This window comes from Ochotona princeps, chromosome 11, assembly GCF_030435755.1.
Source record: "Ochotona princeps isolate mOchPri1 chromosome 11, mOchPri1.hap1, whole genome shotgun sequence".
NCBI lineage: Eukaryota > Metazoa > Chordata > Mammalia > Lagomorpha > Ochotonidae > Ochotona > Ochotona princeps.
Window position 1 is genome coordinate 37,801,896 of NC_080842.1, and position 24,691 is coordinate 37,826,586.

General features: G+C 39.2%; 2 protein-coding genes across 2 annotated transcripts in view; one reads left to right on the top strand and one right to left on the bottom strand.

Annotated features, from left to right (window-relative positions):
• Positions 1 to 1,107: 1,107 nt before the first annotated feature.
• Positions 1,108 to 22,617, bottom strand: KCTD9 (potassium channel tetramerization domain containing 9). The gene is made up of 12 exons (XM_004579065.2): positions 22,309 to 22,617; positions 17,009 to 17,130; positions 15,220 to 15,263; positions 10,264 to 10,360; positions 9,599 to 9,657; positions 9,295 to 9,423; positions 7,420 to 7,487; positions 7,236 to 7,331; positions 6,397 to 6,546; positions 3,599 to 3,704; positions 2,780 to 2,913; positions 1,108 to 2,417 (listed from the first exon to the last, which is right to left on the bottom strand). The coding sequence occupies exons 1-12, from the start codon at positions 22,354 to 22,356 to the stop codon at positions 2,301 to 2,303; spliced, it is 1,170 nt and encodes a 389-aa protein (XP_004579122.1). The 5' UTR covers positions 22,357 to 22,617; the 3' UTR covers positions 1,108 to 2,300.
• Positions 22,618 to 23,365: 748 nt separating this feature from the next.
• Positions 23,366 to 24,691, top strand: part of CDCA2 (cell division cycle associated 2) — a 49,209-nt gene continuing 47,883 nt past the window's right edge. Inside the window, exons 1-3 of the mRNA XM_058670038.1 lie at positions 23,366 to 23,609; positions 23,931 to 23,994; positions 24,090 to 24,263. Coding sequence (XP_058526021.1) covers positions 23,553 to 23,609; positions 23,931 to 23,994; positions 24,090 to 24,263 — 295 coding nt within the window. The 5' untranslated portion in view covers positions 23,366 to 23,552. The remainder of the gene's footprint in view (positions 23,610 to 23,930; positions 23,995 to 24,089; positions 24,264 to 24,691) is intronic.

Here is a 24,691-nt window from a genome sequence, read left to right on the forward strand (position 1 = left end):
ATTAGGGTTCCCAAGTGGGGGCAGGGACCCAAGTCCTGGGGCCATCTTCAGCTGGAACCTGGATGGTAGGTGGAGCAGCTGGGCCTCAAACTGCAGCGACATGGCATGATGGTGGTGTGGGTGAAGGTTTAACTCACTAAGCCACAGCACCGACCATGGTAGATATTATTTATCCACCTTAATAATTCTTACTGGTAACCGTTCATTGGCTTAAGAGTAACAAAATGAAATACTGGAAGGCAGTCTTTCCTTTTAGGAGAATGAGTCAAGTTACCTCAGTTATTTAGCATAGCAGATAAATACTGTTTTAAAAGACATATATTGATTTTTATGGCACTTCCCAAGAGGCTAATCCGTAACACATGTTATGCTATATTTCCTTGTCCATTCAGTCTGTCACTCCTGGTCACCAACACATATTTTAGAAATGAATTCAAAGACACATGAAGTGCTGACTTTCAAAAGCAAGAGAAGAAACTCTTTTCGACATTTCATATTGTTTATTAATGCAGTATACATTAACTCCAACATCTGCAGTTTCTAAGCACACTGTGTGTAGATCTTTCAGCTCCTTGTGCACTTGTGCAGTTTTAGGTTTGTCTACAGAGGTACCCTTAAATGAATGAACAACACATTCTATAATTATTGAAAATATAGTACTGAGTAAAATGATTTAAATATAATTTAGGCACATACTGATTATGAAAATAGATATCTCTCAATACAATACTTCTCTGTCTTGGTAAAAATAATAAAGCAAAGAAAATATTTCATTTCTAAAGTTGCTTTCCTTCCCTGGTAAAGGTCTGATTTCCTCCCACTATGCATATGTACCCTTTACTGTTCAGGAAAGCTTTGCATATGTAGATATAGAAGAATAAGCTACTCAAATACTAAAGATATGTCATTCTCCCAAAGGAGACAAAAGTGGTTTTTAATGATTCATTGCCTCCAAGTGATGAGTCTGTAGATTTCAGAGCCCATTTGGATCCAGCTGTATTCCTACTCTTGGGGCAGACCTAAGGATATAACATTATTGGTGGGCAGGTACAGTCCCCATTTCTGTTGCTGCAGAGAATGATTAAAAAAACAGGTCTAAAATTTGTGTAAAAAAAATCCATGAGATATAAGTAAAACAACCACAGGTGCTCACTGGAGTCACTAGCATTACATTATGGGCCAGCGAAAAGCCTTTACTTTCAATGATTAAATTTGGAGAAGTAGCTCTAATGCAGCTCATAGTTTGGAAAACGGCATTCCCTACTGCTGACTTTAGGCTTCTGCCTGCTCAAAGATGACTTTGCAATATCCATTCATATTTTATAGCTTTGACTGTAGTATATTTAGAATTACCACCTAGTACTAAGCTGATTCTGTTTAAACTATTTTCTATTTGAATTAAATGAATATTAATGATGCATCTTGGCTTTTTAAAAGCTTTGAAGTATCTTCTTCCTCTGTGTTGACTGTGAAACTATCAGACCAGTTATGTAACTGGGATTGCATGGTGTAGTGTAGAATGGAACCTGTCTGGGATGAAATTCCGAGGAATGCTTATTTCAAAGCTGAGGCCAACAATAAATACTTTCTTCACCTGGGGAATTCCAATATACCTTCAGAATGTTAACGATGCACAATGGTGTCTTTCCTTTCACTGTCTCAACCAGTAAGAATGGGATATACCTTTAATTTAGCTAATATTTTGCTCCAGAAAGTAAACATCATAAAAATGAACCTGAAAAGAGAAAGCCTTAGGCAATCTGATCTCACCATATTCATATGCTGTGACAAGTATTTAAAAGAGGGAGGCGTCACTAAAGCTATTTATAAACCTGAACAACCTTTTCAAAGTTTTCATAAAGTTTAACAATTTAAATATCCATACTGCATCTACATATTCAATAAATATAATTGCATATGTTGTGCTTTTCATAAATTAAAATCCTCAAATGCATCTCAAATCAAGATGGCATTTCCATACCATGCCTGTTTAAAAGTAAATATAATAGACACTATTCCTGCTCATATAGCCAGGCAGCTTTCCCATCGCACTCAAAAGGCAGCAATGCAATCTAATTTTCCTACTTCTATTAAAGGAGTGCTTTTCTGTTAAATCAGAATGTGGAAAAAGAGTCCATTTTTTCCCTTTATGCACCACTGAGAACAAGCACAACCATTAAAATGGTTTTAAAATTCCTTTACAGTGCTATTTCTTCTAGATAGCTGAGTGGGTGGAGAAATAAAAATGATAAGAAAAACGTTTTTGATCTAGGACATCTTCTTGCATTCCCTCAGATTTCTCATCTAACACTCTGTGACATGTGTAGTGGTGTCAGCATCTCCTCAAATATAGCTCCCTTCACGTTGGAGCCTCGCAGGTTGGCTTCTTGAAGGTCGCACCCAGACAAGTCACAGTTCTGTAAAACAAAACAGTACTCGCATGACTAAATGAAGACTATGCTACTTGCTTCCTCCCCAAACCACGTCTGGGTCAGATTAAGAACAATCTTTTATAATTCTGAGAAAGAACCCCCCCCCCCAAAAAAAAAACACAGAGAAATTAAATCAAATTCAGGATTGGTATCTGTGATTTGGGTACCTGAATCTTGCTCTAGAATGCCAATCAGTTTAAACAAGCAACTGAAAGGAGAACAGCCCTCTAGCTGTTGGCATGTTACCTGGCAGTTTTATCATCCAACTTCATTATGATTCCCATAGCTTTTACATTAGATACTCAGGATTTTCACCGAACCAGAAGCTTTCATTGTTGGGAACTCACCTCTAAGTCAGTTCCTGCCAGAGTTGCTCCTCTGAGGTTGCAGTTCTTCAACTTCGCATTTTTCAACGTAGCAACTCTCAGGTTAATTCCTGTCATTTGACTTCCTTCCATGTCCACACCTTTCAGGTTAGCACCTATAGCAAACACATTTTGGGAATAGTTTAACTGAAAAATATTTAGTTATCTGCTCTCAACAAATTGAAAGATAACAATGCAGGTCTTCTTTAACTTTTGGAAATCTAAGTCTCTCAGCCAACTTACAGATAAAGAACCCAATATTAGGGAATGGTTTGATTATGCAATCATTAGAATGTTTTCATCAATACTTTTGAGTGGAGGAATCAATTGCCTTAGGATAGTCAGTACTTCTAAAGCCCCTTTAAGTTTATAGCAATGGAGATAAACACTATGTCTCAAAAAACATACAACAAAGTGACCAATTCATAGGTATAACAATGTAATGAGTTAATAAAATGTTAAAATATGACACAAAGAACTCCTTTCTGGTTTTGTGCAGACTGAAATGTTTCCTTTTAATCAATATGAGAATATCTGCTCTCCAAAGTTTAAGATATAGACATTCAATTCTTCAACTCAAGCTTCATCAAATTTTCAAAGTCTGATTTCTTGAATTCTTAGTTCTGATTATTATGTGAATGAGGCAAGTAGAGGCATCTTACTCTGTGATTACCTGAATATGACAGGAGATCTATGTTCTTACAGCTGTCGTGTGTGACCCTTCACACTCACATTGCTGAGATTTTAACATTATGATCTGGTTTTACCAAAGAACATGTAATCACAGAGGGGGAATCTCACCTTCTAAATTGGCTTTAAGACCAGAAGGGTCCTCAAAATTACACAGCTTCAGGGATGCTCCTTCTGCATTCGAACAGAGCATCTTAACTCCCTGGAGATTTGCACACTGCAAAGAGAGAAGTTCTGGCTTTACGGGCCACAATTTTCTCAAGAATTGGCTCAAACAGTTACAGACTGAGAGGGAGGGTAACCTCAATTAAATAAATTTACAATCAATGATTTTTTTTTTAAAAAAGACTTTCTAATTGACTCTAATAAGAAATGTGAATATTTTACAGAAAGAGCTCTTTCATAGAACTGTCTTAACAACAACAACAAAAACCCCACAAAAAAAAACCAAATGCCAAATTAATAGCATGCCCAGTTCACATGGAACATAAAATGTTTAGATTAAAACCTATGAGGAGGTATTTTTTTATATATTCTTTGTTTATATGATTAGTTGCACCTTGCAATTTCTCATATTTTATGCTAGTTGGTATTCTTCTTCCCCATTTTTCAAAACTAGGTTAAGATAGGTTATTTTCCCAGAAATGAGTGTTAATTTATGACATTAATATACTTATTTTGCTACATTAAAATACTGTTTAGCCTGTCAATTGCTTGCCTCTAATTTACTTTAACATTTTAAGGTTTTTGAATGGTTTTGCCCTCATGAAATTACACCAACCTGTTCATAAAAAGATTATACTTTTTTAAGATTATTTTTAAGTGGCCCTCACCTATATGACACAAATAAAAATAATTACAGATGAAATAATCAATTGCTTCAACAGAACCTGTGTCGAGATATGGGCCAAACAAACTACATGTTGTCAGTGCTTAGTAATGAGGCATGAGAGGGCTTCATCACTATTTTATTTCTGTGTATGTTTGACATTTTCTGAGTGGAAAAGTCATTAAAAATAAAATACAGACTTTTGGGTCTAGTTTCAACTCTGCATAAAAAGCAGCCTCTTGGTATTACAGAAGTCTCCAGGTTTAATTTTTTCAAAACAACAGGTTATACTAAATAACCATTCCAGTTTTCAACAATTTCTAGGCCATGACTGTTTTCTTACTCCCTTCTAGCTCCAATTGTTCCATAGCTCTTAGACTGGCGATTCAGTTAAGAAGCAAAAGCTGAATGATTGTATCAGCTTCCATGTGGTAGGCAAAGTCAGCAAAGGAAGGCACACCATGTAAGGAGAAACGCTTTACAGGCCGGGGCTGCTCAACAGTGACAGCAGCTGACATCGTCTCAGTCATAGCTGACTGGAGGCTTCCAATGGCAATGTTTCCGAGCTCGTAAGGGAAAGCAGCAACTCCACAAACTGGATGAGGAGCTCAAGACCAGCATGCTTCGTGTGTCCTAGTGGGAGATGAAGGCACCACATGCCTCATAGACTACAGCGCAAATTACTACTCATCAGCAGCTGCCTTCAAGTGCAAATGACAATTAGAAATTAGTTTTTCCTCAATATACCTTATACACTCTGGACAATGGCTTTCAACATAAGCCGTTTTATCATTATGATAAAACACCATTTCAGTTTATCAAATACTTATATACATGCATACACATACATATTTTGGCCTTCTCATTGGTTTATGATACAGATAGAAGTACTATGAGTCCCACGTTACAGGGAAGAAAATGATGACTTACATTCATAGTAATACTGTACCTAAACTCAAGCTTGATTGCATTAAATGATCCAGGCTCTTTTTGTCTTTAACAAACCTGAGCTGCCTCTCAGTATTTAACTATTTCAAAAAAATCTAAGTCCTTCAAAACTTTTCTTTGTGTTTTTAGTCTTCTATTTTGCATGTGACAGTTCATCATACTATGAAAGTTATTCAAATATATATTAGACCAGATCTGGTATAAAACTTGACAGGAAGATAGATTTTTAAGGAATATAAACAAAATTATATTTAAATAAATGACTATCAAAAGCAGGATGTTCTATTAAGTATTCTTAATTCAAAAGGCCCACACATGGACGCCAGCTCAGATCCTGGCTGTTCCACTTCTGATCCAGCTCCCTACTAATGCATCAGGGAGAGCAGCAGAAGACGGTCCAAGTGCTAGGAGCCCTGCACCCGCCAGGGAGACTTGGAAGAGGCTCCTGGCTTCAGTCTGGTATGGCCCTTGTCATTGCGATCATCTGCAGGACAAACTAGCAGATGGAGGTCTCTCTCTCCCCACCTCCCTGTAATTTTGCCTTTCAAATAAATAAAACAATTCTTAAAAAGAATGTGAAAAGACATACACATATGGATTCAGGGATTAAGAAGCAAAATTTCTAGGTTTCACTATTGTATCTACATTTATCTGCCAACTCCAAATTCACACAGGTAATTATTGTATAAATACCCACACATACACAAAAATAAGTTCGTACTGGCATACACAGCCATTTTGACAAACATGTAGAAAAAGGAAAAGCATCACTGAGATGTATCCATGTTTATTTCAAAATATCTCTCCCAAGTAGCTCTACGCCATAACATTTTCCCATGTTCAAAATCAGGCTGAATAGAAGATTTCAAAGGTTCTTTTCAGTTGTATTGTTATAATTCACAGAAAATCTGAGTCCTGGATTTCATGATTAAATCTCTTATTAGTTTAAACCTGGCAGGTCTTTGCTTAATGAAAGATTATCAAAGTTGTAAAGCCAACTCATTTCATTTTCAGAGCCCCTCGTTTTATTACCAACAGAGCAAATGATCTATTTTCAATTAAAAGCTCTTTGAGACTTATATCATTCCTGCTATAAGACTACTTAATGCCCACAAAATTTTATTTTTCTTACGTCAAGCACTGATCCAGAAAGATCAGCTCGCTCAAGATTTGCACAGCAAAGATTTGCATGTGCAAGGTTGCAGCGGCTTAGGTTGGCCATTTTGAAGTTAATGTATCGAAGGTCCAAACGTGAAAGATCAGCACCACTGAAGTTTAAACCCTGAAATAAAAAACACAAATGGCCACATGTTTAAACCATCTGTTTCTACTGAGTTTAATTGCTGTAGTTACCCACCAAGTTTTTAGAAGCAACTGGCGGGTCAGACTTTTGAGGTTTATTACACAACATGATCAAATGGAACTTAGATACATGAAGTTTCTTTCATGGATTCCTCTTTAAAAAAAACTATATTTATATTATACTATAGCAGGGCTATTTTAAGTTTCTAAAGAGAGATCTCTGTTTCATATACCGGCTGATATGTATGTATTGTTTTAGTAAATTTTAATATACTTGAGTTGTTTTATTCAATAATTCAAGACCATTTTATTAAGAATAGAAATGGTGCTTTTTTTCAAATTTATAAGGCTTTAATGCACAAAAATAAAAAAGTGGTTGCTATTGACTAACCATGCCTAGCAACTGTGCAAATACTTTACTAACCTTTCTTTATAGCTACAATTTCCGTGCATTACTCAGAAACTGCTACAGAAAGCACAGCTGAGCAATAAGAAAGGCAGCTGCATCGCTTCGGTTAATCATTTCAGGACTAAACCAAAGCTTTGACCCACAGTTAAACTGTACCTTATATGAACAAGGTAAAGCAAGTTCAGCCCCTAGAAGAATATAAAGCTTTGTTTATACATCTGCTGGCACAAACAACTTGAGTAAAAATGTGCTGTAATTACCTGGCAACGCAGTTCTGATTTGGTAGGAGTTGCTAGCAGGAACCGGACAAATTCTTTTCGGGATATTGGTGAATGATCCTCTGGTGGTTGAGAATTCTTAAAAAAAAGATAGTAAGAAATTATTAGTGGGTCATTTTGGGAAATAAAGTACAAAAAGTATAATACTGGTTCAAAAGAGCCTTACCTTTATTGCTACTTCCAGGTGCTCAATCAGTGAATCAATACCAAAAAATCTGGCTTCTTCCAACACACCTATCAGAACAAAAGTGATGTGACTTTCACAGAGAACTATGCATTGTGATACTTGTAGAAATTTTTATGTTAAATTCTCATGATGGAATGTGGGCAGTCTATATGGAAGAAAGCAACTAGTGTTCAGATTTACACATAGAATACTGATAAATATTTATTACAGGTTTTTCTGTACAAGAAAAACCAGAAAAGTAATATATGAGACTATCTTCCATATCGCAAGATTATTACTGGTAATTATCTTACACATACCACTGAAAAATCTTAAACCACATATTTCTTTTTTTTTTTTTTTTAAGATTTATTTTATTTTTATTACAAAGTCAGATATACTGAGAGGAGGAGAGATAGAGAGGAAGTGGAGCCGCTGGGACTAGAACCAGTGACCATATGGGATCAAGGCGAGGACCTTAGCCACTAGGCCATGCCGCCAAGCCCTTAAACCACATATTTCTAAGACAACCAATTCAATGTTGTTTTGTGAACTAATAAAATGATTAGTTTTCTTAATTCACATTTACTTTTTAATGGAGCAAATCTGATTAGGTTTGCTACATGTATCTTTTACTTAATCAGAAAATGATAGAAATGAAGCAAAGTTTAAGCTGGCCTTACAATAAAAGCCAAAATGTAATTTAGAAACTTTTCTACCCAAAAATAAATATTTTAAAAATGTTTCTAAGTTATAAAAGGAATTTCATGTACAGTTTCCTTGACTGAATTTTTTTAAAACTTGGTAAAGAACAATAACCATACATTCTTCACATTAATTGATATGTTTACTTTTTCTATCTGTGAATAAACATCATGAGATGAGAGTATGTAGAAATTGATTTGGCATCCATTATTCTTCAAATGAAAACTTCAGTCACTCAATTTGCTGAGTTTATTGGGCAAGGAACTATTCTGGGATTAAGAATTACAAAAATGGAAAGAGACTGATCCTTCCCTTTATACAGTTTTAAGCCAGTGTCACCAGATATATAGAAAACCACAGCAGTTATTTGGGAAAAATATGATCCTTGTTGCAAAATTCAAACTGTACTTCCAATAATTCTCTCGTGAAACAACATTCTCTTCAGGGAGCTCCTCTGCACACCTGCCAGTGCAGCTGGTACCAGCTCATCCCTCGGCTCCTCCTGGCTTTCTGGTAAGAGGTCTAGGAGCAAGCATTTAGCCTGTTAGTTGAAGAAGGCCATATCTCATTATGAGTGCCTGGGCTGAAGCCTCAATGCTGGCTGCTGCCAACGCAGGTTCTAGGAGGCAGCCAATGTATGCCTCGGGGAGATGGGTTCTCGCCATTCAGTCCTGGACTGAATTCCTCACTGCAGCTCCAGAATGGCCAGTTGAATGGGGGGGAGGGGATTGAACAAGTACCTGGGAGCACCTGTGCTATTGCCCTCCTGGCTCTTGCAAATTCAAAAAAAAAAAAAAAAATGGTGAGCCTTATTGTCCATTTTCCAACTCTTCTGAGTGAAGCAGGGTCTCTGAGTGTGGTAAAGATGCTTTTCTAAGAAAACTAGGTTTAGAAATTAAGCCTTAAAAGCTTCTAAAAAATTTATACATATAAAAACAAAAACAAAAAAAAGAAAGAAAAGAAAAAATTCTACAGCGTAATTCAAGAAAGGAGATAATGTTTAGTGCATTTCCTATAAGTACCAATGGGACCAATGGGACTTTTTTAAATGTTCCTTTTTAAAAATGGAAAAGATACACTTTTACTCCCTGAGAATATTTACTGCTAAATTAAAATAAAATAAAAACCTTAAACTTAAAAAAAATGTGAAGAATTATGTTGAAAACTCACCCAGCAAATTAATACCATCATTTACAATGAGCTGTCCATGACGCAAGTAGTTCAGAATAGGTTCAAAGTACTCAGGACTTCGGTCAATTAAGAAAGCCCCTCTATGATCTTGCTTGTTTCCCCAAACACCTGCATGTTCAGGATAAGGGAGAAATTGGTAGAAGATAAATTACATATTAGCAAATTTTACTCTAGGAAAAATTATTGGCATCACTGAAAAGTACAAAAGATCATGAATTAGTTACAAAGTCAAAATAGGTACAAATATACCACACAAAAGGTGAAGACAATGACTTAGGCTCACCTTTGTCCTTGAACATGTGGGCCAGCATACTGTCGGGTTCTTTATTCACTAAAGTGCTCCTAAGAATTCAGGAAAAAAATTGATTTCTCCATTTGTCTTTATAAACAAACATATTTAACTCAAGAGTATATTCATTCAATCTCAGGTGCTCTCTCAAAAAACTGCATGCTACAACCTGGTAGGAGATGCTGGGAAACAGATGTGCAGTAAGTTGCCATTTATCAAGATCCCTTCCAATCTGGTACTTCCTTTGATTTAAAAATTATTTTAGTTTCTTCTACTGTAAATATTAGTTTCTTTCACTGTAACTACCAACCTATCCTTCTGGTAAGCTATTAGAGTTTACCAGTTATCATCTGAACTTACTTTCTGATTTCTTTAGGGTAAACTATAATTTCTAAAAATTTCAGGATGTTAGTTTTTACTTGTATTATATATATATATATATTATTCAATATCTGAAAAGCATGTTCTAAAACATTGAATTCACACTTTTAAGCCTTTATAGATAACTTAAAAATTTTTTTCTCAAAATGGTTCAGATTATGTATTACATTTAAGCAGCATCTAAATATCTTAAGGAAATCAGCAAATTGAAATGTGTAACAAATGGGCATGCACAGTACCGCTTTTACGTGCACACACACACACACACACACCCCTACCGTGTAGTTGTAAAGTACCGTCCTCCGACATTTAACGTTAGCCAGTCTGTGTGGGATCCTAACAATCCTTCAGCTGGTCTAGAATCGGTCTGAGGATCTAGAGGCAACATGTAGGAAAAGAAAAACTAAGATGTGGAATTCTGTAAATTTGGTAATAGTATAATTCTTGAAACATAATTTGGGTACACGTAAAAGTGTTCCAGAGCTACTGGACAGCAAAAATCCAAACTCATAGAAACATTTAAAGAAAAATTACATGATAAGCTATTCTCACCAACACTGACAGCTCAAAGAACAGCATGCTGTCAGCATCAGTGAAGGAAAAAGCAGAGAGAAGCAACAGGGTGTGTGATGAACACGATAACGCCAAAGCAATCCATATGTACTAATAGTTCCCCGTGTCTACCTGAGATCAGTTAGCTGAAAGGGGGAGGTCTATGTCTAGCCCCAAAATGGGGGATGGAAGTTATCTGCACAGCATCTGAAGAATGGGAATGTACTCTCAAACCAACCACAAAACTCCCTTCGAAGGATAAAGTTCTATTCTGATGATGAGATGCTACGAGACAAAACAAAACTGAACAAAATAAAAATAAAAGGCAAAATAGTCCAGATAAAAGAGGTCTATTAGGCCAAAATAGATCAGAAAGTGAATCCCACTCATTAGGACACCTTACAAAACCTCTAAATATCCAAAAATAAGTCTTTCCTTTTCAGAGGAAGGAAAACTAATTTCATATAAAGATGAGCAACAGGAAAGCACTTATATCAAATTCCATGTAAAAGTTTTTGTAGCAAAGAAAGATGAAAAGAATTATGACCCCAGAACCAATAAAGACATTCTAGAAACAAATACAAAACAATCAGTTATAACTTAGTATACTAACACATGCTAAAAATAGCAAATAATACAAAATAGGAAAGAACAGCATAAATCAGAATAATTATAAAATTCAGAAATGAGATAACTCAGGACAGAACCACAAACAAGAAAAGCCATTTCAGAAATGAAGACCAGTGAACAAGAAAACAGAAGTCGGATCAATGGAAAAAATAGTGAAAAAGAAAAGTTTTTAAAATAAATCAAAAATAAATGAGAAAAGGATGAAAAAGGATGTTAACAGAAAGCTTCAAATACAGAAGATTTAATATCCCCAAAATGAGAATCGTGGGGGGGAAAAACATAGCAAAGAGACAAAATTAATGTCAAGTTCAAGAAAACTTTATTGAATTAAAAAAATACATCGAAACTACATATTGAAAGGATCCACTATATACCAGAGAAAATCAACATAAAAAAAGGAAAAATATTGTATTAAAATTACTGTACTTTGAAGAACAACAAAAAGTCTTTGTATGATGTAAGAAAGATAATCATTTAAGAAAGAACTTATTTTTTTTCTAAGATTTATTTATTTTTATTGGAAAGTCAGATAGATATACAGAGAGGAGGAGAGACAGAGAAGAAGATCCTCCATCTGATGATTTACTCCCCAAGTGACCGCAATGGCTGGTGCTGGGCCGATCTGGATCCAGGAGCCAGGAACTTCATCCAGGTCTCCCACATGGATGCAGGAATCCAAGGCTTTGGGCCTTCATCGACTGCTTTCCCAGGCCACAAGCAGGGAGCTGGATGGGAAGTGGAGCTGCCGAGATTAGAACCGGCGCCCACATGGGATCCCGGGTGTTCTGGGCGAGGACTTTAGCCACTAGGCCATGCCGCCAGGCCCAAGAAAGATCTTATTTTTTTTATACCAATACTTTATGCCAGAATAAAATACAAGGGAACTTTACAAAGTTCATGGAAAATGCATATGAAAAAACATGTAAAAATTTCAATAATTTTGCACCAAAATAAGCATTTTTCAATTTTAGTCTTTCATTAATGTTTTGAAAGACTTGTATTTTCAAAAAAGTACGACCAAGAGTTTTTCAAATGTTTCACTGAGAATGAGAGAAAATAAGGTTTAAAGTTTATAATCTGATAAACTTGGACATGATCCCATATTCAGCAGACATTATTTTTTTTAAAGGAACTTTCAGGTTTTTCTTTCTCTTTCCTCCTTTTCTTTCTCTCTTTCTTTCTAGCTTTCAATTTATTTATCCTTATGCAAAAGGCAAATATACAGAGGAGAGACAGAAAAGTCTTCCATCTGCTGATTCACTCCTTAAGTGGCTGCAATGGCTAGAGCTAAGCCAATCCAAAATTAAGAACCAGGAACCCCTCCAGGTCTTCCACATGGGCGCAGGATCCCAAGGCATTGAGCCATCCTCTACTGCTTTCCTAGGAGAGAAGCAGGAAGCTGGAAGGGAAGTGAACAGTCAGGAAATGAACCTGCACCCATATGGGATCTCAGTTCTAGCAAGGCAAGGACCTAGCCACTTGGCTGTTGTGTCTGGCCAGGAAATGATTTCAAGTACTGAGCCACACAACTGCTAAAACGTGCAAGACGCCAGAGAATACTTTCCTTACAGGTTCTTTTTAAGTAATGCATCAGAGGAAATGTTTTAGATGAAAACTGGACATAACAAAAGATGAGCATATAACACTTCAAAAAGTTTGTGGAACATTAAGAGATACACATTTTCTATGAACCTTTTGAAGATTCTTTGTATCATATGAGGATCTTTTAGGGGGAGAGTACAGTATTTTGATGCTTACATATTCTTATGATAAATAATGCAATTATATTGTCAAGAGAAATGAGTATGGGCAAAAAAATCTAACTGCTTTCATTAACCACACTAGGATTGAAAATGTCAGGATTATCACTCTCACACTTTTATGTATTATTTTGTGTGAGTTGAAGTAAATGAGCAATTATTTGGTATAGCTCTATCATTCTCTCTGTCCCTAAAAATCAAGACTATTGATACAAAAGGAAGAAGAAACAAGGCAGAAGAGGCTAAATAAAACCACTATAGGGGGCTCGGCAGCGTGGCCTAGTGGCTAAGGTCCTTGCCTTGATCCCATGTGGCCGCTGGTTCTAATCCCGGCAGCTCCACTTCCTCTCTGTCTCTCCTCCTCTCAGTACATCTGACTTTGTAATAAAAATAAAATAAATCCTTAAAAAAAAAACACTATAGGGCCCGGCGGCGTGGCCTAGCGGCTAAAGTCCTCGCCTTAAAAGCCCCGGGATCCCATATGGGCGCCGGTTCTAATCCCGGCAGCTCCACTTCCCATCCAGCTCCCTGCTTGTGGCCTGGGAAAGCAGTTGAGGACGGCCCAATGCATTGGGACACTGCACCCGTGTGGGAGACCCGGAAGAGGTTCCAGGTTCCCGGCATCGGATTGGCGCGCATTGGCCCGTTGCAGCTCACTTGGGGAGTGAATCATCGGATGGAAGATCTTCCTCTCTGTCTCTCCTCCTTTCTGTATATCTGGCTGTAATAAGATGAATAAATCTTTAAAAAAAAAAACAACCAAAAAACACTATAGTTGTGAATATAGTTCATGAGTTATTATATCTACCTAAATCATATATAGCCTGCACTATCAAGTAGTAATATTATAAATCAATTTTATCTCAAGTTAGATACAGATTTCCAATTTTAACCCTAGAAGGACTCAGTAAGAATTATGAATTCAGTAGCAAAGAATCTGCTTAGCATCCATATCATGTCTTGAAGTGATGCTGACCACACTGAACATTGATGTAGGTCTGACACAGCGATGAATACCTTTTTTTTCTTTTTTCCAAAGTAGGCAGTCTTGTCAATCTAATTCTCCACCTGAAGTGCCAGCATCCCATATGGACGCCAATTCGACCTGGCTGCTCCACTTCCTATCCAGCTCACTGCATATGACCTGGGAAATCAGTGAAGCATGGCTCAGGTCCTTTGGTTCCTGCACTCACATGGGAGACCTGGAACAAACTCCTGGCTTCAGATCAGCTCAACTCTGGCTGTTGCAGCCATTTGGGGAGCGAATCAGTGGATGGTAGATCTCTCTTTCACTTTAACTTTTTCTGTAAATCTGCCTCTCAAAATGAATACTTTTTTAAAAAAAGAAACTGTAAAACACTAAGGTGATACTTTTAAAAGGACTTGAAGTGGTCTATTTGTATTGGCTAAAACAATCTGAGTGTCAATAAATGCACAATTTATAATCACAAACAAATTAAAAACCAATATTATCATTTTAATAATCTTTATTTTGTAGTTTGCAATGAACCAACTACATGACCACTCTATGAGGGAGATGCATGAAAAAGACAAAGAATAGGTTTTGCTCAGTTTTAAGACATAACACAGTTGATAAACATGTACTCTGTCTATGTTGGCAAGTGCCTGAACAAAGGTTCTGACAACCACCTCTATTCACCAAGCTCAGTCACTGGAATGCTTTTTAAAAATACCTAAGCAAATATTTGGGGTGTGATTGCATAAACCTTAAATAAACCAAACTTTCATTTAAAAAATATTTGCCTTAAGATTCGGGTTTTTATTTTTGAGTTATACAACTGTTAAAGATATATTCCAAATCAAGGAGTAGTACATGTGTTTTCTTGTTGGTGTGGATGACACCAAGTCTTTTTATGAGTGATTTGATGTGTTTTGATCTCTGTAGAGGATTTTCAAACACTTCTCAGGCAAATAATAGAGATTTACAAGTATGTGATATAACACTCAGAAATTTTGAAAATTGCTATCAAAGAGAAAACTTCAAAACAGCTGTAATCTCTAAAATAAAAATTACCCTATCATGTCATAGTTAACATCAGAGCTTCTTAAAAGTATGTAGAAGAGAGGTATCCATATTAAAATATGATTATATAAATTTACAGTAGACTCTAACACACACACACACTCAGTACAGAATCAGAGAGTATGAAGACCTGAATATAATCACAATAGCATTTTAAGTGTTAAGCTTCACAAGTCCCTATAAAATCTCTGCCATTTCATCTTTTTTATTTTGGAAGAAAAAATTGACTTTTTCAGGAAGTCACTTACCAATAAATGGCTCTCCTTCACATACAAACAAAACATCATCATCCCTGGGGAAATCAAGATTTAAAAAAAGCCAAAATCAAAATCTAGACATCACATTCATAATCTGCTGATTATAGGAACTATTCCTCAAATTATAGACTACAGACTTTGTCACAAGGAAGCTAAATTTCCAGCGCTTTGCTTAACCTGTGACTTTACTGTCTGCAGACTTAAATTCAAGTAAGAGCTTGATATGAAAATACTTTGATGTAAAAAAACCAACAAACCAAAAACCCATTATATATAAATTATGGTAATTTGTCCTTTTATTTGTGGAATGATGAGTCGTATTAATATGATCAAAGGACAGAATGAAAAGCCAGAATCAATTTTCCTGTTTTCATTAAAGTTCATGTTTTAATTTTCTTCCCTTAAATAAATGATTAAGGCTCGCTCCCAAATCATTAGCTTCTCTGTGCCCTAGAAGAATAAAATTTCATATTAAATGCAGGACGTAAAGAATCTGAACTAACTCTGTCACAGATAGGCTAATTCACCAAACACCCACCACTAACCACATCTAAATAACTGTGCATAATTTACAATTCTGGGTTATCAGTGTATCCTCCTCCCCTACCCCACCTCTTCCCACCATGACAGTAAATAATGAAGCTACTATGAACCAGAAACTATCAAACAGGTACACATCTTAGAACTCAGAAGGCTTCAGTTATGACTGTATACTGTAGGTGTTATTTCCTGACATCGCAGGAACACACTAAATTCTTCTTAGAAGGGAGATCTGTGCTTTCTAAGTAGAAAACTAAGCTGATGTAGATCATTCAGTAATACTACTCAATTATAGGAACTGAAAGGAGCTGGGAGATGGATATTGGTGAATTATGAAATTCTCATTTATTTGGATTTGAAATGCAACTTATAAGATGTTCTACTTGTTTACTATTTCAGTTAACTGTTTTAGACTACTACTAAAACTTTTCCTTTTATTACCAAAAATCAACTACTAATCTATATGATTGGGGCAAATCACTTCTCAGCTACTCAGTGTCCTTGTTTGTATGTGGGAAGGTCATTCTGACCTAGAATCAAATAGAGGTAAAAGTTTGTACACAGGTGTAATTCAGAGCATCATTATCTTCATCAATTAAAAAAATCCCATGCTTTGTTAATTAAATGACTCAGGCAAAGCAATGACAACATAAATGATGCAGTTAGTATTTGATTTGTGCTCCCTTCACTATCTTATTTAAGTCACTTCCTGATCCAAAACTCTCTAACCTTATGAGGCTGAAGTAAGGAAAACAAAAACACTTATTTTATAGAGACTAATACACCTAAAATAATTAAAAACAACAAAAGATTACTGGTGATTCATTGGTGGTATACCACACTAGCAAGCTTTCACAAGTGTAGATCTCTGTAATGTTTGTAACATTCAAAGTATTCATAGAAAATGCATTTAACATTAAACAGTTGAAAATAAGAGGCCAATTAGATTTTAATGTTTAAAAAATTGCAGATCCAACTTCTAGGGCTAAAAGAATTTTTCATAGCTGTGTATGAACTAAGCAGAGAAAGTATTAATATACCAGAGTGTAATAAAGCTTTTCTACTTCATCCTTACAGCCAAACTCGAAAGAATTTAAATCCCAAAGACAAAAATTTAAGTGTGCTCACTTGCCAAAATCTACTTTTCTTAATCATGACGAGACCACTGCTAAAGGGAAACAACACAGCACCAGGGAGTTGAGGGCACAGTGTGGACAGCTTATACAAAGGTGAAGGTTACCTGATCAAAGCAATATCATCAATCAGTCCACCTTTCCCATTATACACACTGGTGGCTTTTATGCCGAGTTTACTGCTGGCCACAGAAAGCAAGTCAGACAAAGTTCCATATACAGCAACCACCTGTAAACACACCAGATTAATTTGAATAACTTATATAATATATATTGAATTTTATTATCCATAAATTACAACTCTTCAACTACAAAGAGGGCTTAAAAAATAACTTCTAAGGAAAAAAAAACTCCATTGTAGAAAGGCCATTCTCTTCTACAATGATTCCAAGTCATTTTTACTGGTGTCCCTTTTTCTTGTGGGACTTACATGTTTACTTAGGGACTAATACTGCAAAAATAAAAAACTAGAGGCTAAGAAATCATCTCTGACAGCAAAAATATACAATCTTTTTTTGGCTATTAATTTTTAAAATTTTATTTTTGCTGATGTTTACACAGTCGATAAGGGATAGGAGGGTCAAGGATTAGGAAAAAGCGGGTGAAACCATTGTTTGCAAATTTTCTTTTTCTACCTCCTGGATCTAGGGGAAGGGTGGAGAGAAGGGGAGAAGCTGCACCCAGCCTCCCAACTACCTCAGTACCCGGGGGTTGAGAACGGCCACCCGATGTCATCCCAGGGTCCCCAGTGTGGCGCATGCTCCGAGGGTTCTGTTTAAGTGGATTAGATAGTTCTGAAATGCATTTCATCTCGCCGACAACAAATATCTGGGTGACTGGAGATTCTGACTATGTCAGCCAATGAACCCGGGAACAATATACGATCTTAAGACAGGTGAAATAGTGTTCCCATTCTGAAGTAAGATAGACCTTCACTGAAATCTAGATTCTGAGCAAACAACTCTTTATGCGCCTGTTGCTTTAAATAAACAATAGCATCTACCCCAGGTCATTATGAGGAGAAAGTGAGTTAAAGCATGATGACAACTCAGCAAAGTACGTAAGAACTTATGTCATCCTTATATTTCTGTGTCATAAAAAGCATTCGCTTCTAGAATAGGATTAATTTAGTGCTTTGTATTGTATCATTTACTGAATCAGCTTTCATAGAAGTTTCAACTTTCCATCTCATTAATTCTGCAACAACTACTTGTTTTCTAAAAGCCAGATTTTAGTATCTAACATTGTAAATACGCCGTAGAGCTGGAAGCAATGTCCCGATCTGCCCTGCCTGAGTAAAGCACAATCTAGAATATATAAAAGGTATACACAGCTGCTTAAGTTGGAGGTTGAGAATCCATATGTAAATTAACTCATCATTAACTATGGGTTCCCAGTGGCTGAGGTGCACTCTTGTACCGCCATCAGTTATGACCTCCCAGTCATGAACAAAACACAGGTAAGGAGTTGCATATGATGCACCAACTGCTGACTTCCCAGGGACATTATATACAGATGCCATGTAAATGAGAAGTGGGGTTGGAGCCCTGCTCACCAGTGACAGAATGCCTTAGCTTGATATCACTATCATGGAATACTTGAGCTCACCAACTTTGCAAGGAAATGGGTTTAGAGATGCAAGATCCAGTGGTCCCATCTGGTGATGGCTTTCTGGGTGGCAGAGCATTGTGAGACACAAACCTGTCTGTGGACTCTTATAAAGCCAGGATTTGATGACAGGGGCTCCCATCCTAATGATCCAATCAAAACATGAGATGTGTTCTGCTTCTTGATTTATTAATGTCATCTTATTTTGTTTTCCAAAATACTATAGTAAAGATGTATTATTATACAAAAAACAAGATGCAGATTTAATCTCTATTGCTTTACTGATGAAATGTGTTTAAATCTGGTACCTCATAACCAAGACATTTGTGACCTAATTATCAAAGCCAGAAGAAAACATTATTTCATGGATCAGGAAGATAGACATTAGTGCAGAATGAAAATGTTTCCCATTCCCCGTTTGTGATGTTTGGCACAGTGCCTCACACTCAGAAGGCACTTGGTAAACATTAGTAGAACCAGTTAATAAGATATATAAAAGACCCGTATTTGCATAGCTCATGATTATTCTGAAGTTTTAAGAAAGACTTGTGTACAGAAAATTTACATTGACATCAGGGAGGTCAGAAGCTGCCTCGATGTTCAGATGTCTGAGGACTTATTTAGATTTCTGTAATGCCAACCCTTATGGGGGAATATTAAAAAAAAAGAGCAACAACAGGAATTGTGAGGCAAAGAGAAGGGATGAAAAGTACATGCAAAACTGTCCTTTGGGGGAAATGAGCACACACACACAAATCAAGTTACTCTAATTTACAGTTATAGTCCTCAAATATTTTTGACTGCCTATCCCATCGGTAAAGCATTTTTAGGCATGTGCTCAAATATTCCTATATTTATTTACAAAGTATATGCCACTTTTGGAAAGAGTCAACTTTTCACAGGAAATTGTTAGGGCTTTTACAAACTTGGACTTGAGTAGGCCATTAAAGACCCCTAAGTATTTATCATTAAAATGTGAAGTACTGCTATAACATTCTGAAATGTCTTATCACTAGCATGCTCACCCCCTACTGGGTAACGCATCAAAGAACAATATACACTTTAGGACAGTTAATGTTAATAGAAGTTACTCTGAACAATTTCAAATCATCTTCTTTAAAACTTGGTACTTTCCCACTTCTGAGATCTAAGATTTCTTTTTAATCTTGGCATTCTAGTAGCAGCTGTAGCTCTGCCAACTTATTGTTGTTTGCTTGGGATGAGGGAATTGTCTTCGATCAGCGCTTTCTTGGAAGGAATCCTTTCCTGTCACTCAGCATTTCTGTGAGGGTTAATTTGTTTAAAGCTGGATGGTAAGAATCTTAATGTGGTCCTTGCATGCTTCCAAATATAGTTTGTTACAAGGAACCAATCAGTGAGACGGACAGGGACACTCCTAGGAACATGTTCACAGGGACGACCCTCCCTTCTCACACAGACCAGCTGACTGCTTCGTGGCTGAAGGCACCTGCATCTTTCCAGATTAGAAAAACTACATTTTCTTATCACTTTATATATTTCTTATATAAATAACATACACAAAGGTATAATGTTTCTTTCTCAACCTCAATGGATCATCTTCCACATCCTGTGGTATGCTATCTGGCTGGGGAAACTAGTGCTAAAATGCATAGCCCTCTCTTTGACATTAAAAAGTCACCAGGTACATTTACTCCATGTACAAAAAAAATGCACTGTGTGCACATGATGTAAGCCTGGCTTGCAGAGTCTGGCCACTACCAAGTCAACTAGAAGAGAATGTTTGAAAGAGCAGAGACGATTCTTAGGATCAGGAAGCAAAAAACAGAACCGAGGGTGAACAAGCAGGCAATGCAGGTGCCCTATGTAGGAAATCAAATCTTTTTGGAGTAGCATTCCGTTTCAGCATATTCTCAACATGAACAATGTTGTCTGTGATCAGGTGAACCTGGACTAAATATGGTCAGTTTTTATATATACATAACTGTGGGTTGCTATATATTACTTGTACTCTGCTTGTGTCAAGGCTAATTATGCCTGTCCTTTTTAATCAACTGAGAGAAAACACAACTCGGAAGCGTTTGTCCCCAGCTAGGCAGCAAGATCTGTGGCAGGGTTTCTTTTAAATGTTGAAGCATACTACTGTTCTCCAGTTGGATCTGTGTGATCTTTGCACCCAAGCATTTCTTTTTAATTACTTGAAGTATATTTTTTCCAACTTTCTGAGATTCTGTAGCAAAATATTTCAAAAGGAAATAATATTTAAAACCCCAAATCTATCCTATTTAAAATTAGTGTAGCTGAAAAAAAAAAAACCAAAATAATAAAATTGCTTTTAAAAGCATAGCTTTTAAAGACAGGTTTTTAAAAATAGTATTAAAAGTAATATGGAAAAGGCCAATGTAGTAGATCCCAAATTGATGAAATTTTATGTATTCCAAAGACATTTTAGAACGTAGTTAAATATTTACAACTTGTTCTAACCATTTTGTCTTTGTTGGAATTCTCCAGCAAAGATGTTGGATAAAAAGGTCAACTGGAGGTTTTAGAGGACATTTATAGTTTTAACCTTGAACTCTCTTCTAGTAATAACGTAAGTTGTAGGGTATGAAGAGTCAATAACTACAAAAGGATTAATTAATAATAGGAATAATATTAACTTTGTGAGGCATGCTTTTAAAAGCACTCACAAAAATGCAACAGCATGAAATACTGCCACTCCTGCTTTTGTCTGAGTACTAAATTCCCAAGACCGAACACACAATCCTGGTCAGCAATCCACACTTGGGGCTCACATTTTCAGAAGTATGTTTACTCAAAACTGCAGAGTAGTTGGAAAACCAACTTTATGCCATTGGGTAAGAGTGGTACTTAAAAACGTACAACTTTTCCAGAACGTGCAGGAAGCGAAAGTACTGTGACACATCTCAGCAAGAGGCCAATCCACCTTTTAGTTTAAGACTGTAAAGGCTGAGGTACTTCTGGGGATCATTTAGTCATACAGTGCACGCCTGTCTTAACACAGAGAGAATTTTCCAGAGAAGCCCAACAACTTTCATGGGTGGGGCAAAAGGCCGAGAAGGAACAGGATTCATTTTGGCTTGCTCCAGCGATGCAGAAATATTTTTGCACCACACCCTCAACCAAGGCCTAACCCAGACAGGGATACTGTCAAGTCAATCCAGTTTGCTCTGTGGTCACAGTCCCCGAAAGAACCAATATAAGGCGACATTATAAAAGCAGCACAGAAGTTTGGCAGCGGCAGGGTTTTGGGGGGATTGGGACACCTAAAAGAGAGGGAGGAAAAATCATCAAGAAAATGGTCCGACCTGGCAAATTATCTATTTGACCTGGTGTTAAGACTATTTTAGGTCTCCACTGGGAGTTTTACGCTGTTTAATGATCAAGGGGACCACGTCCCCCTTTCTCCTGCAAACCATCACTCTGCCCCAAGGGGGCCGCAGGAGGGTGGCTCCCCGCAGCCCGGGCCGGGGCCGGCGGGGTCTCCGTGTGAAGTGGACCCTCGGCCAGGGCGCTCCACGGAGCCCTCCGTCCCTTCCGACCCACACCCTGGATTGGGGAACCTACGCCAGAGCCCAAGGCAAGCCGAGGAGTTGAAGGGCAGGTTCGGGCACAGCACCCCGCGGAGGGCGAGCACCCAGCGCTGTCCTGCCGGGCGCCCCCTCAGCCCCAGCGCACGCCCACCTCTTACCTCCCAGCCCCTCTGCCCAACTTGTGCCCCAGTGCCCTGCCCCCGGTCGGGGATCGGCCGCTCTGGCCCCCACAGCGGGCCCGCCGCGCCTCCTCCAGACCCCCTTACCTTTCCATTCTTGGGGCTGCCGTTCAAGAACAGGGTCACCCGCCGCATCGCGCAGTCCCCGCCGGGTCCTGAGGGAGCCGCCACCCTCCCACTCCCAGCCTGTCCTCCTCCCACCTTCTTTTCCTCCCGCCCGACCCCTCCCTCCACCCACTCGGGATCTCCTCCCTTCGCCACCTTCCTTCTTTTGCGGACACACCACACACACACACTCACACACGCACGCACGCCCCGTCCCACACCCCGGGCTTGGCCGGTCCTCCTTCCCACCCCGCCCCTAGGCGCCTCAGCCTGCCTCGGGCCCTTCCCCCACTGCTCCCAGACTGACCGGGAACTACACCAATCAAGCCCCGTCTCCGGCCAGAACTCCTCCAATGAGCAGCCCGCGATGGGTGGGTTCTGACCAACCCAACTCGGATAGAGGGAGGGAAGAGAAGCCGAAAGCGAGTAGACGGGAAGCGGTTTCAGCCAATCAGAGAAGAAGCTAGAATGGAGTGGCGGCTCTAAACATTAGTGAGCAGGCGCACTACCTAGACTAGGTAGGTGTCATCTGCATAAGAAGGCGTGGTTTGAGGAAAAGAGGTGGAGCACTGGGAGGAACCCAAACATCGGTCAGCACCTCCCCCGCCCATTAACCCGCCCATATTTCAGGTTACGTAGGAAACGGCTGTTCTCGGGATTGGCTAATTGAGTCAGAGCCGGCCCGTCGTCCTATCGGGACTGGTCAATGATTCTTTTTAAAGTTTGCGTTCTCCAATCGCAGGGTAGAGGGCGGAGTTTAAGGCTAACTGAAGCTTCATCCGCAGGGCTGTCACAGAAAGTAGTCCCCGGAGACCCTGGTTCGCCCGTGGCGTCTCCGGAGTGCGTGACCCGAGGCGGTCAGTGGCTCCTAACGGGGTTCGGCAGGCCCTTCCGCGGGGGACGGCGAGAGAGGCCGTAAGAACTCGGGGGACAGGAGGACACGGGTGAGGGGGAGGGACGCGGCGTAGAGATTCTCAGTATCGCCGGCCTCGGGAGGCGGGGCCGACGATTTGAATCGGTGGCGGGGCCGGCTGGGCACCGGCGTGGACGGCGCGGGCCGCGGGTCGCTATCCTCCCGGCCAGGCTGGAGTAGCCACTCGGTCGCTGGGCAGACAGCTCCGGATCGAGGCTCCGGGCCGGAAGGTCACAGCCTCGACGCCGCTCGTCTTCTCCCGAGCCGGGCGGCGGGAGGGCACCGAGGTCATGGACTCCCGGATCCGGTGTCCATGAGGGAATCACGAAGCTGTTGTTCCCGAAGCTTCTGGATTTCTGTCCCGCTGAAGGTAGTGCTGGGTCACCTGGGGCGTTCTTTAAAATGTAGGTTCCGGGTGAGAGTAGGGCGCGCAGACCCCTGAATTCGAATTTCTTGCCGGGTCCTGGCCAGCGTCTGGCTTGTGAGCTGCCCAGGTGATTCTGATCTTCCTGAAGGTTGAAGAGCCGCGGCCTGTGTAATGCCGGGGCGGCTTTGTTTCTCCCTCAGCCGTTTCTCACACTTGTTAATTGATCCTCTCTGGAGTACTCTCTTGATAATCAAGATCGAAATTCTTCATCGATTCACGTTGATATCCTGACGGAGTTCGTTTTTATTTCTCCTCATTCCTTAGATGGATACTGATTCGAAAGACAGGGAGCCCCTTGCAGCCACGGAGTCTGCCCCCGCTCCAGCTGGTATGTGGAAACCTGTTGCTTTTTGATGGAACTCGAGAGTTAGCTATTTCCCTTGGCAAAGATACTCAGCTCCCACAACATACTGTTCCTTTCAGAAAATGCCTCTTTTCCTTGGGAAACTGGGAAGTTGATGACCCCTCCGAAGCATGTCGCTGAAGTGGTTCCTTCTCTTTGCACACCTGAGGCTTCTAAGACACCTTTGAACTTCTCCACGGTCACGATGGAGCAGCTGGGCATTACACCTGAGAGCTTCGTGCAGCGCTCTGCAGGTGAGGAACCCTAAGCTTTGGCTGTTTATTAGAACTCGGTTTTATTTGTCTACCCTGCTTTGCGGTGTTAGGTGTGTAAACTGGGCACATTTGTTTGGGCAGGGCACCTCTCCGCATGCACACTCTGTTCACCTGGCAGGGCTGGCAGGGTTCTGGGACACTCAACATGGTGCTGGAAAAGGGTGTGTGTGTCTGAGTCCCTAGCTCACCTGACCCAAAGTATTCCAGAGGGTGTATTGTGTACCTTTCAAGGCTTTATGTTACATATTGAGGAACCTTTGAGACTAAGTAATAGCATTGAAAGATTTTGCCCCCTTCACGAGCCACAGTTAACACAGCAACCCAGGGAGAGGGTTCCTCACGCTGTAGAAGTGAATTGGAATTCAGCTGTGAAATCTGGCTTAGGTGAAGAGGGAAGACACATGGGG

Coding starts and splice junctions, on each gene's coding strand:
- KCTD9 (XM_004579065.2), bottom strand. CDS start 22,356: ATGCGGCGGGTGACCCTGTTCTTGAACGGCAGCCCCAAGAATGGAAAG. Junction 9,658..10,263: donor CGGTACTTTACAACTACACG/GTAGGGGTGTGT, acceptor CTGAATTCTTAG/GAGCACTTTAGTGAATAAAG. Junction 7,332..7,419: donor ACCTGGAAGTAGCAATAAAG/GTAAGGCTCTTT, acceptor CTTTTTTTTAAG/AATTCTCAACCACCAGAGGA.